General features: G+C 30.7%; 1 protein-coding gene across 1 annotated transcript; it reads right to left on the reverse strand.

The window, feature by feature from the left end:
• Window positions 1–9,723: 9,723 nt before the first annotated feature.
• Window positions 9,724–11,460, reverse strand: LOC121216300 (myb-related protein 306). Its single transcript, XM_041091886.1, has 3 exons — window positions 10,971–11,460; window positions 10,762–10,891; window positions 9,724–10,675 (listed from the first exon to the last, which is right to left on the reverse strand). The coding sequence occupies exons 1-3, from the start codon at window positions 11,101–11,103 to the stop codon at window positions 9,943–9,945; spliced, it is 996 nt and encodes a 331-aa protein (XP_040947820.1). The 5' UTR covers window positions 11,104–11,460; the 3' UTR covers window positions 9,724–9,942.
• Between the last annotated feature and the right edge of the window lie 830 nt (window positions 11,461–12,290).

The following is a 12,290-nucleotide window of genomic DNA, read 5'->3' on the forward strand; positions in this document are numbered from 1 at the left end:
TACGAGTCACGTATATATAATCCATCATCCACTCAGGATTAAGGTAAGTCACACTATGAACATCACAAGTGAATAAATCCATAAACGGATTCAGGATCTATTCTACTTGGGTCATGTCTGATTTACTATATGTCCAGACAGTCACATCTATGTTTGTATCTTCTAAGAGTCATCCGCTCCGATGCCCAAGACAAAACATCTCCCCAATTGGGCTTAATAAACAACATATTAGTCTTTCAATTGGTTTGCTCATGTTTTAGAATAATGACATGTTTAGGTTCATCTACTAATACAAGTTGTCTATCTGTATTACTATCTAACCACGTAATATCGCTTAGTATTAGTTAAATGTTAGATAACCAATGAGTCAATATTTGCTTTCATTTTGCTTTATGTGCAAAAACCATTAAGGACAATATAAAAAGGGTATTAATATAATTTATGAATAATTTTATTAAACCAATCTGTTCGAAAAAATAGAAGTATACAAACAAATATACTGCACTTATGGCACCAAATCTAACACAAATTACCCAAAACATGTTTGAAACATTTAAAACCAGGACTAAAGTATCATCAATCATTCCATAACTCTTCTAAACACTTTTAGGACTCAAAATATGTTAGATTATCATTCAAAAACTTCATATAATGCACGACTATATCCATCTAAGAAAGATCATCTCAAGATACAAAATGATATCAAACATGCATGACATAGTTTTGGAACCACTTAGCTACTTTACAACAAAAATCCATATGATTCTAAATCTATGTACAAGCCATTCTATAACCGAAATATGTTAGATTACCATTCAAAAAATTCATATAATGCATGAGTATATCCATCTAAGAAAGATCATCTCGAGGTACAAAATGATATTAAACATGCATGACATAGTTTTGGAACCACTTAGCTACTTTACAACAAAAATCCATATGGTTCTAAATCTATGTACAAGCCACTCTATTACCAAAATCTAAGTTCCATACACTTTCAATTGTGTCTTAGTGTTGAGATTTGGATGAGAACGACCACTTCAGCAATAGATTTCTACTAAACTTTACCTGTGCATTTTAAAACAACAAATGCGTTAAACTTGTGAAAGCTTCAATTTGTTCTCAATAAAGTTCCTTTTGTCCATTGCGATAATCTTTTTCAAGCATTTTTACATTGAAATAATGATTAATGTAATAATAATATTCAAGTAAAAAGAGTTCTGCATATTGCTCTAAAAAGTTTTCTAAATAGTACAAGGATCTGAAAACAGAACCACTGTTCAAAGCTAACCAAACTTAAGGGTTGGAAACATTTGAGAAAGAATAGTCTAAATTGTGACTATTTCTTTGGATTTTCTATTAAAGATACCAGTTGAACAAGAAGGCATGGTAACACATCAGTGAAAGAACTTTGATGAACAACGAGTAATGACAACATAAGCATTAAAAAGGGATCATTCTAAAAAAATGAAATGAAAATCTGCGTTCATGTAAATATCATTCATACACATCTAGTTAGGAGCATTTGATTCATTCTGATCATGACATCCTAATCACTAGCCATAAATAGGTCCATAAAATGGATTCTACAGGTCATGTTCCCCAAAGAATAGGTCAATGAAACCACAAATCCTATACCTTAAAGTTGCAGTGGGATGGATTATAATCATCGTGGCGAATCTTATCCCCCTAAAGTTGTAGTGGAGCAGATTAAAGCCACAAGTCAGATCTCCCTGAAGTTGCAGTGGGGCAGATTGAAGATACTAATCTTATCTCCCTGATGTTACAGTGTAGCAAATTGAAGATACTAATTTTATCTCCCTAAAGTTGTAGTGGAGCAGATTGAAGATAGCAAATCTCATTTCCCTAAAGTTGCAGTGGAACCGATTAAAGCTACAAGTCACGAATCCTATACCTCTAAAGTTGTAGTAGGTCGAATTAAATCTACCATGACAAATCTTATCTCCCTGAAGTTGCAGTGGAGCATCTTGAAGATAGCAAATCTTATTTCCTTGAAGTTGTAGTAGAACAGATTAAAGCTACAAGTCATAAATCTTATACCTCTAAAGTTGTAGCGAAACAGATTAAAGCTACAAGTTACAAATCTTATCTCCCTGAAGTTTCAGTGGAGCAGATTGTAGATGCGAGTCTAATCTCCCTGAAGTTGCAGTGGAACAGATTATAGATGCGAGTCTAGTCTCATTGAAGTTATAGTGGAGTAGATCGAAGCACTAATTCCTATACCCCTGAAGATGCAACGGGATGGAATGAGACTACTTGAAGAAAAGAAGTGCCAAAAGAAGTCGAGATTTGGCAAGACCGGGCAAAATTGGCCCTTTTTGAAGTCTTTGCTCCATTCTTGGTCCAGGCCCAAGACCCAAAAAAATAAACAGAAATAAAAACCAAAATAAATATTAATAGTCCATAAAAATAGTCCAGTTTTCTTTTACAAGCCCAAAACTAACCCTAGCCCAAACAGCCCATAACTTAAACTAGCTACAGAAACCCTAGCCCCCAGCCTAGCCTCTTCGCGCCGTTGCACGCCAGCCACCGCCTCGCACGCGTCTAACACCTCTGCCGCCGCTACCTACAAGGAAAGATGAACATGCAACAGCAAATGCGCCAAGCAGAAGAAACAACATAGAAACGGACAAAAAAAAATAGAAGCTAACAGTTTGTAATCCGACTATCAAGGCCACAAACATTCACTTTTTATTTTTTCGGACGCAGTATTAAAAAAAAACAGAACTCAAACTTGAAGAGGTGATTGTTTTTAGACTTCCATTTTTTTCATTTATTTTCGGAAGATACAAATTAAAGATAAAAAAAAACACAAAGAGTTTAAGTTTTGAAAGGTAGTCTTTTTATTTTTTTCGATTTTATTTCTGAAACAAATAAATAACAAAAACTAAAAAACAAAAAGGTTACTTGAGTCGTCGTAGTCGGAGTCTTCTCCGGTCTGGAGGGTGGCCGAGTCAGTGGGCTCGTCAAAAACCCTATCGTTGGCGCCAAGGACTGAAAGGTCCTTTCGTTTTTTTCATTTTCTCCCTTTTTCTTCACTTTTCGAAATTTTGGTGGGCTTTTTGGGTATTTCGTCTTTAAATCAGGGCTAAGGGCGAAAAAGTAATCAAAAAAGGAATTTTTTATTTCGTCAGCCACCATGCCGCAGCCGCTGGCAATTAGCAGCTGCCACGGTGGCCGATGGCGACCCTGATGGCCGGCCTGAGATGTCCTACAGAGAAAAACGGAAGAGGGTTTCTTTTTCTAAAAAAAAGATTCTTTTTGGAAAAAAATTGACTTAAATATGGGTTGTAAAACGACGTCGTTTTGGATTTTAATTTCAAATGCCAAAACGGCGTCGGTTTGGCTTTGACCCGACCCGAGAGCTAGGATCCACGTGTTTTCAACGTTTGGGCTATTTGCACGAATAGTCCTTCCGCTTTTGAGTCGCGCTTCAATTCAGTCCTTTTTTTTCTACATTTTTCTTTTTATAGATTTGGCCATCAATATTGTCGCGTGTTTTAATTTAGTCCCTGGCTCGCTGATCTACTGGAGAAGGGACACGTGTCCAGAGGATTGGGTTATTTCCCCATTTGGTCCCTCCCTGTTATTCGTGCGTTACAACTTGGTCCTTTACTTTATTTTCATTCCCGATTTTTGCCCAAAATTCTGTTTAAACTTCAATTTAGTCCTTTAGGCATTTATTTCATTATAATTTAGGCCCAAAACCTCCTTTTAATTTCAATTCCACCCTTAATCTATTTATCTTCAAATTTGGTATTATTTCAAACTGTCTAATTTATTTATTTATTTGTATAATTTCAATCTTTAATCAAATTTTTATTAATGATTCTTTTTTTTACTTACTTTACTATCATTTCTTTTATTATTGTTTTTTTTTGTATTTCAAATTGGCTCGTTTTTTTCTCTTTATGGTGTATTCTTTTTATATATATACATATTTTTTATTATTCCATTTTATCTATTATTTATTCACTTGCTTGTTTATTATTTTATAATTGTTTATATTCTATTATTTACGCAAAATTTTACTATTATCATCATTATATTATTTTAATTCTTCTTTGTTACTTTTTTTTGATACTTTCATATCTATTATTTTTATCATGCATATTCCACTTTCTTTTATTATTTTTTTATTGTTTAATTAACATTAGATTTAATCAATTATTGTCATTGCTTATTTGTTATCTCATTATTATAGATATATCGTCATTTCGCTTATTCACGTTATCATTCTATTATTATTCCAATCATGTCGCGAGCCGTGTTTAAACATTCTTTCTTTACACTATAATCCAAATAAAATAAATATGTATAGTTTTAAACATTACATGTGTATTTATTCAAAAACTTTTGGAAATAAAGGCAATATTCCGTGTTTAGAGCTTCGAGAAATTGTACCCTAATTCACGGGGTTTCGATTCTCTAGTTAAACTCAAATAACCGAATATCCTTTTAAAATCAAAATAATAAGATTTAAAATAAAAAAAATAAAGGCAAGCTCATTCTCAAAGGTTCAAAGTGTTGTGTCTTAACTTACAGAACGTGATATTTTGCTACTTTGGGACGAGAAAGTCTTAAACGCACGTTTTGATTTATCCAAGCGATTTTAACTAAAAACAACATTAATAAAGAGGGATCGTATTTTAAATTCTTTTCGAGTTTTCAATTTTCGAAATTAATACATTAATTAATCAATTAAGTATCAATTTTGGACATTACGAGGGTGTTAATCCTTCCTCGTACGCAACCGACTCTCGAACCCGTTTTTTGGAATTTCGTAGACCAAAATTATTGTTTTAATAAATTAAACCGTTACAAGATGACCCGATCACATCTCATAAAAATGATCGGTGACGACTCCCTTTTTTGTTTTTAAATAAAACAAAAATAAATTGAAGTGTCTAATAGCAAATTGGTAGGTTTATCTATGAATCTAATCATGGTTTAAAACTTTTATATTTTGGTTATCTTTATTATTTTACGTTAATAATAAATTGTTTTAAAAAAATTATAAGAAAGCATAACAAAAGAAAATTAATGTAATAGATAAATTTGAAGTTTATTAGCACAGTTTAATTACAAGAAATATACATGGGCAAAGTTAAAATTTTGGATGGGCTAAAATTAAATTTTTATCAAAGTTAAAATATAATTTTACAATTATAAGCTTATAATTTTATAATTTTTAGGAGTAATTACAATTTTATCATTTTTGAAGGGGTAAAATATAATTTCATCATGTATTAATTAATAATTTTTCATATTTTAGAGAGACTGCAATATAAATTTTCTATTTTAGGAGAGGCTAAGTGATCCATGTACAGATGGGGTGAAATTTATTAAATTTCATTCACCGAAGCTGTCAATTTTCAAGTTTAGGAAATCAACTGACTTGTGATGACTTTTTAGATGGGGTCTAGACATTTTTAGGTTGAGATGTTTCATGGCGTTTGAATATCTATTTCTTAGCTTCGAAAAGAACTTTAAATCACTCAATTTTGAGTTCGGGAGCTTGAGGGATGATCATTTTAGTAAAAACTGCACGAACAAAATTTTTGGATGGGATTATTACAGAAATTATAAGTTTTAGGTTTTTAGTTCGAGTTTAAATCATATTGTGTTCGATTTTTAGGCTCAATATTTATTATATATGAGCACAATGTTGTATTTATTAGGTTTTATTATTTTATTATTTATTTATTCCAAATTTTGGATATTATTTAAGTATTTTAAATTGTTGAGGAGTTTTATATTTCTTAATCAAAAAAAAATTTAGTTTAAAACTATTTCTTATTTAGAATAATTAGAGTTTCAGTATACTTTAGAGTTTTATTTGGATGTACTTAGCTAGCCTATATAAAGACTCACAATTGTTTTAATTAATAAAGTTTTCAACTCTAAGAGTCTATTTTTTTTTCAAGATTTTTTTCTTGTGATTTTTAGAAGTAGTTTTCTTCTCAGTTTTCTTCAATGAGTCACGAGAATTCATTTTCCATCTTTCAATTTGCCAAGGATTATTTTTTAGAGGGTTGATTAGAGTCATTAATTGAGTTTTGTTAGAGTTTATATTTCAAAGGGTTCAATTGGACATTTATCCATCCATTCATCGCATTCATCGATTTATTCAATTCATCTTCCACTTTTAAATTTTGTTTATTTATTTAGTATTTTCTTTAATTGCTAAATTTACTTATTTCTTCATTACGGGTCAGATTTGAATCTTTTTTCCTTGAGTCGAATAACTTAAATATGATTCTTCTTCCACTTTCTCCGCTCCCTTTTTATCACTAAAGCCTTTGCTTATCCCTTTCTAGCATTGCCCCTTGATAATACATATTTAAATAAATTATAACCAGAATCAAACATTATACAGCGCAACTAAGTTAATAATAAAAAATACATCCGAAACCAAACAGAAATATTTTTGGAGAGGATAGATTTAAGCCAAAATCAAAATTTATACTTATATTAAAAAATATATTAAATGTTTTTAAATATAAATACTTAAAAGAATCTGCAAAATATGAAATGTGAAAATTAAAATTATGCCCATCACTTCGGCATGTAGCTGCACTAAATGGCGTCTGAGATAAGAAAATTTGTCTTTCACAAGTTATATTTGACTTGTTGTGCTCGATAATATACCCGCGATTTCGGTCCTAATTTCAAAATTAAATAAATTAGTCATTCTTAAAAAATTAAAATAATTTAATTTTTGTCAATTTTAAATTGAGCAATTAAAGATAATTAAGTACAGCGTTAATGTCTTCTGTCAATTGTATATAATTTTGATTGGTATAATAATAAACTTAGCCTCCAATATTTACATATTTTGTCATTTTAGCCTTAATTCTAAAAGAATCTATAAATTTTGCCTCAACATTTACACATTTCCAAAATATCACGAGATTAAGACCAAATTGGCAGAATGTGTAAATTTTAAAGGCTAAAGTTGTTATTATATCAATCAAAATAATATACAAATTATGGAAAATATTAACACCGTGATTAATTATCTTTAATTGCTCGCTTTTGAAATTGACAAGAATTAAATAATTGCTTTAATTTTTTTTATAGGAACTAATTTACTTATTTTAAAATTGAGAAGAATTGGAGAACTCATTTTACCGTAACAATCTCGAATTCATTTTTATTTTGTAATGTATTTATGTAAGGTTACCACTATATCTAATATTAATATGATCACAATCGTAAATATTATTGATAGAGAAATTAAAATCATAAAAAACTTGATAAATATTATTCAAGTTTCTGAGTACGTAATACAAAGTTGGAAATGGCATGTGATAGAAGGAGAGGTGGCATTGGAAATTGGAATTGTGGGTAGAAAAAAGAAAGTTAACCAAGTCGAAAATTTTGCATTGGTGTTGGTTGACATTTGGGGAAAATGGTGGTTTCCATGACTTTGTATATGGCTTTACAGTGTGTATCAATTTTGTTGCAAAATTGGGTGGCCAGGATTATTATTGAAAACTCATCTTCCCAGTCTAACCTGTGAAACTCAAGCAAGGAAAATCAAAAGGCTTTCACATGTTTGCATTTATGACCAGACGACCCTGGTGGTGATTTGCAAACCAAGCAATATCTCCCTATTTCATATACCGGTTTTGGCCGAACAACTTTCTCAGACTTATAATCCAAGTTTTAAAAGGTTCTAGAATTAGTAAGGATCTTGTGACATTTTGGGTTGTATATGATCTGGCCATCTTTACTATTCACCCAAAAAAAATTAAGTTTAAATTTGAATCCTATCATAAAATACATTTGGAATATTTTCATCTCATAATTCTAATTAAATCTAAATTATTAGAATCTCTCTCAATTTCGAAATTGAGCAAATTGATCATTCTAAAAGAAAAACTGGAGCAACTTATTTAATCACTGCCAATTTTAAAAGTGAGCAACTAAAGATAATTAATTGCAACGTTGATATTTTATATTAATTGTACATGATTTTGATTGGTATAGTAGCAAATTTAGACTTTGAAGTTAACACATTTTGTCAATTTACTCCTAATTTAATAAATTTACTCCGCAACATTTGTGCAAATGTGTAAATGCTAAGGCTAAATTGTTGAATTTTTTAGAATCAAACCCAATTAAATGACAAAATATGTAAATATCAAAGGCTAAATTTATTATTATACCAATTAAAATTATGTACAATTGACGGAAAAACATTAATAACATAATTAATTATCCTTAGTTACTCAAGTTCAAAATAAAAAAGGATTAAATTACTCAAAATTTTTGAAAAAATACTAATCTACTCAATTTCAAAATTGAAAGAAACCCAACATTTTTTTTATCCGTTTAGAAGATAACTCTAAAAAATGTAAAATTTTTCATCAAATCAAACCCTTCTTGTAAACATGAAATGAGATTTAAAAAAAATTTCTAAGATATATTTTATTAAAAGGAATCAAAAGTTTGTTGAAGATATTAACTTGGGAATTTACTTCACAATAACTTGTTAAACAAGGTTGTAGCCTACCTAATTAATGGCCAACCTTTACTTCAATTAACTTTCAATCAAACAAAAAGCAATTACAATACATTGGTATTTGGTAGTTGACTTTGTTTATATCATGGGGTCATGAAATAATGCACACAGCATCACAAGAAAGTAAGTCAAACTTTAATTCCTCAGCACATCCAATAAATTGAAGCCAGTGTGTGCTATTAATAAGTTGTTGATTCATTTATTTGTTTTTTTTTTTGGCAACTTTTTTCTTTTCTATTTACAATCCAAGAAAACAATTAATGACAAGTTCCTATAGTAATTGCTCAGTACAGCTAAAGCCAGGAAAAAAAAACTAATAATATTGCATTTTTTAATATTTATATTCCTATTTAGATATAAGTATACGAGATTAACTTTGTTTTAAGGGTAAACTATAAAAATAGTCACTTTTGTTTGCCTCAGATTATATATTAGTCACTTATGTTTGAAATGTTATGTTGTAGTCACTTACGTTATTGTTTTGTTACAAAGTGGTCACTCTACCGTTAAGCTTTGTTACCTCCCTAACAGTGATCCTACGTGGCAGTCCAAATGGGTTTTAAATGTCAACTTGGATGTCCTACGTGGTAGTCCAAATTAAATTTATTTAATTAAAAACCTATTTTTATCCTAGCAACTAGACATCCAAGTTGGCATTTAAAACCCATTTAGACTGCCACATAGGACTGTCGTTAGGGAGGTAACGAAGTTTAACGGTAGAGTGACCACTTCGTAACAAAACAATAACATAAGTGGCTAAAACATAACATTTCAAACATAAGTGACTAATATGTAATTTAAGGCAAACAAAAGTGACCATTTTTGTAGTTTACCCTTGTTTTAATGTGCAACATGATACATGATACATGAATGTTGATTTTATATAATTATACATACAAAATTTTGATTTTAATTCTATTGTATACATTTATAAAAATAAATTAATTTAATTATTTTTATGATAGGTCAATGTAATTATAACCAAATTAAAATAAAAAAATTTTCATGCAATGCACAGAATCAAAATTTATATATCATATTGCACATTTAATCAAAATTCATGTATAATATATCATATAATTTTTTTATAAAACTTTCTAAAAATATGAAGAAGAAAAAAATCTAGCTTACCTGTATTGTTATAGACTATCATATAAACACATACTTGGGAGTAAGTTTAAATCATCTTATAATTCCAAATTCAAGATTTTACAAAGCAGACAAATCATTGTCTAAATAGGATTGAAGGCAGAAATTACTTATTCTCGACCAAAGGTATCTGCCAACACACTAATATAGTGAAAATTTACACTTCTGTGGTACCACTAAAGGGGGTGACTGAAAAAAATAAGCCAAGAAAGAATCCCCAAAAGCTCCTATAACAAGAACTCTCAAATCCCCCCCTCTAGAAAAAAACTAGGGTTTTCATCTAATGTGATATCACTAAGCTGGTAATATTTCCCTTGATTTGCAGCATCATCAAAAAGCCATTTCTCAAGCAATGAAAGTTGGGGACTAAGATCTGGCTTTGTTTCATCTTGCAAACTAAGGCTTGCCTCAGTTGATATGGATTGTGAGAAATCATCTGAATTTGAAGAATCAAAAGATTCAAACACAAACAACGACTCAAAACCCTCACACATTGGCTTGCTGCACCTTTGATCATTCCCTTCACTAGAATTAGCTGAATCAGTGGTCACCCCAGTAGCCACCCTGTTGTCATATGATTGTTGAGTGACACCAGAGTTTGTTGAAGCAGGCTTTAATGGGTTCTTTCTCATCCACCCTTTCAACAGCTTAGCTATATTCTCCGTGCTTGATGCATACCCTTCTGGTTTGGCATAAGTGTTCCCATGACAAGGTTTCAACTCAGTTAAATCACTTGATTTCTCAGGGGACAATGCATCTGATAAAGCCTGTTTAGCCATATTTATATCAGTCTGCAACTTTCTCTCCCATTGACCTCGTGAAATCTGGTCTGATGCAGCTGATGATGTGAACCCATCTCTGCAATAAACTTCACTTCCATGGAGTTTCTTCAGCTTCTTCTTCAGATGAGTGTTCCAGTAGTTTTTAATGTCATTGTCTGTTCTTTGAGGCAAGTAAGATGCTATTGCAGCCCATCTGCAACAATATTAAAACTCCCCATTTATTCATTTCCATCTAAGATTAAAATAAATCAGAGAAAAAAAGATGAATCAATCAATTACCTGTTGCCTAAAAGAGCTTGAAGGTGGATTATCATCTTCTCTTCATGTTCTGTAAAGTTACCCCTTCGAATCCCGGGCCTCAAGTAATTAGTCCATCTAAGCCTGCAACTCTTGCTACATCTGAGCAACCCTGGGAAATAAAAAAAATTCATTAATATCTTGAATTTTGATTGCATTTCATTTATGATTTAATCAAAAAGATGACAAACCTGTATTGGTAGGAACAGCTCTCCAATTCCCAGGACCATGTTCTTGAATATAAGACACCAAGACGATATCTTCTTCAGGAGTCCATGGACCTTTCTTCACACCGACTTTGTCACAGCAAGGTGGTCTCCCCATTACCAGTTACCTTCTGAAAACCTCAACCAAAGAAACAGATATTCTATAGGAATTTCTGTGGTTAATTGAAGACAAGGGTCTAAGGCAGAGTTTATGACTTTGCAATTGGCATATATAAGAAAAAAATGGGAGAGAGAGGGGTTAAACTTTAAAGAGACCTTTTTTTGCAACTGGGGGGTGTATGCAAAGAGTCAAAAGATGACAGCAAGGGGCATTAATTCAATGAAATGGCGAAGTCAGCTGAGCTACGGCAAAGCCAATGCCTCTTCTGCCTCACAAAACCGCGTTGCATTCAATGTGGTTTCTGCTGTACAAAGGAAACCTAGTTATTTCTCTCCTCTCTCTCCCTCCCATTTTTATTTATATTTTTGGCCAGACTCTGCCATTTTTATTGCTGTATTAAAAAAAAAGTAGTAGTCAAGAAAAATAGGTTATGAATAATGGAGTTAATTAATTTACAGTATATGCAAGTCTGCAGATTTAAATTGCCGTTGTAGACTTAGTCTTAGTTGCGTGTAATTTTTTATAGCGACGAAAAGTAGTTAATTTAACGAATCTTCACGATGAACAAAAGTCAAAATTATCAATAAATATTGGAGGTAAATTACATTATAAGAATAATTTAAGTTCAAAATTTAAAATTTTGTAAAAAAACAAATACATTGTTTATAAAAAGTGATGATAAATATCTAATCGAGATGCCCACTAAGTATTAGTTCGATTAGCATCAACATTATTATTAGTACAAGAGGATGTGAGTACTAGTGCGTTGAAGCACGCTTATTCTCCTATTTAAGAGCTAAAGAGTGGTTATGAGTAGTTTTAGATTTTATATCAAAAAAAAAATCTTGGTTAGATTTAATTACTATCATAAATGTATGTTTAGTTAAAGGTATTATGATAACAAATGTAATACTATGAATATTAAATTATGTTACATCGATGACGTGAGTATAAGAAAATCTATATGATGCACATGAACAATACAAAAAAATATATATTTATAAAAAAAATTATCTTAAACTTAAGGCTTTGGTTGGATATAAATATTAAATTTATACATGAATTTTGGTTTAATATACAATTTAATATATGAATTTTGATTTGGTGCAATTATACACATAAAATTTAAAATGTGGTTCAGATGTATACATGAAATTTTGATTTTGATTCAATTGTATACATTT

This window comes from Gossypium hirsutum, chromosome D04 (genome assembly GCF_007990345.1).
Source record: "Gossypium hirsutum isolate 1008001.06 chromosome D04, Gossypium_hirsutum_v2.1, whole genome shotgun sequence".
Classification (NCBI taxonomy): Eukaryota; Viridiplantae; Streptophyta; class Magnoliopsida; order Malvales; family Malvaceae; genus Gossypium; species Gossypium hirsutum.

What these genes read in the sequence shown, in the direction of transcription:
- LOC121216300 (XM_041091886.1), bottom strand. Translation starts at nt 11,103, where the DNA reads ATGGGGAGACCACCTTGCTGTGACAAAGTCGGTGTGAAGAAAGGTCCA. An exon ending in AGCTGTTCCTACCAATACAG is followed by an intron (nt 10,892 to 10,970) that starts GTTTGTCATCTT and finishes TTTATTTCCCAG; the next exon opens with GGTTGCTCAGATGTAGCAAG. An exon ending in CAAGCTCTTTTAGGCAACAG is followed by an intron (nt 10,676 to 10,761) that starts GTAATTGATTGA and finishes ATATTGTTGCAG; the next exon opens with ATGGGCTGCAATAGCATCTT.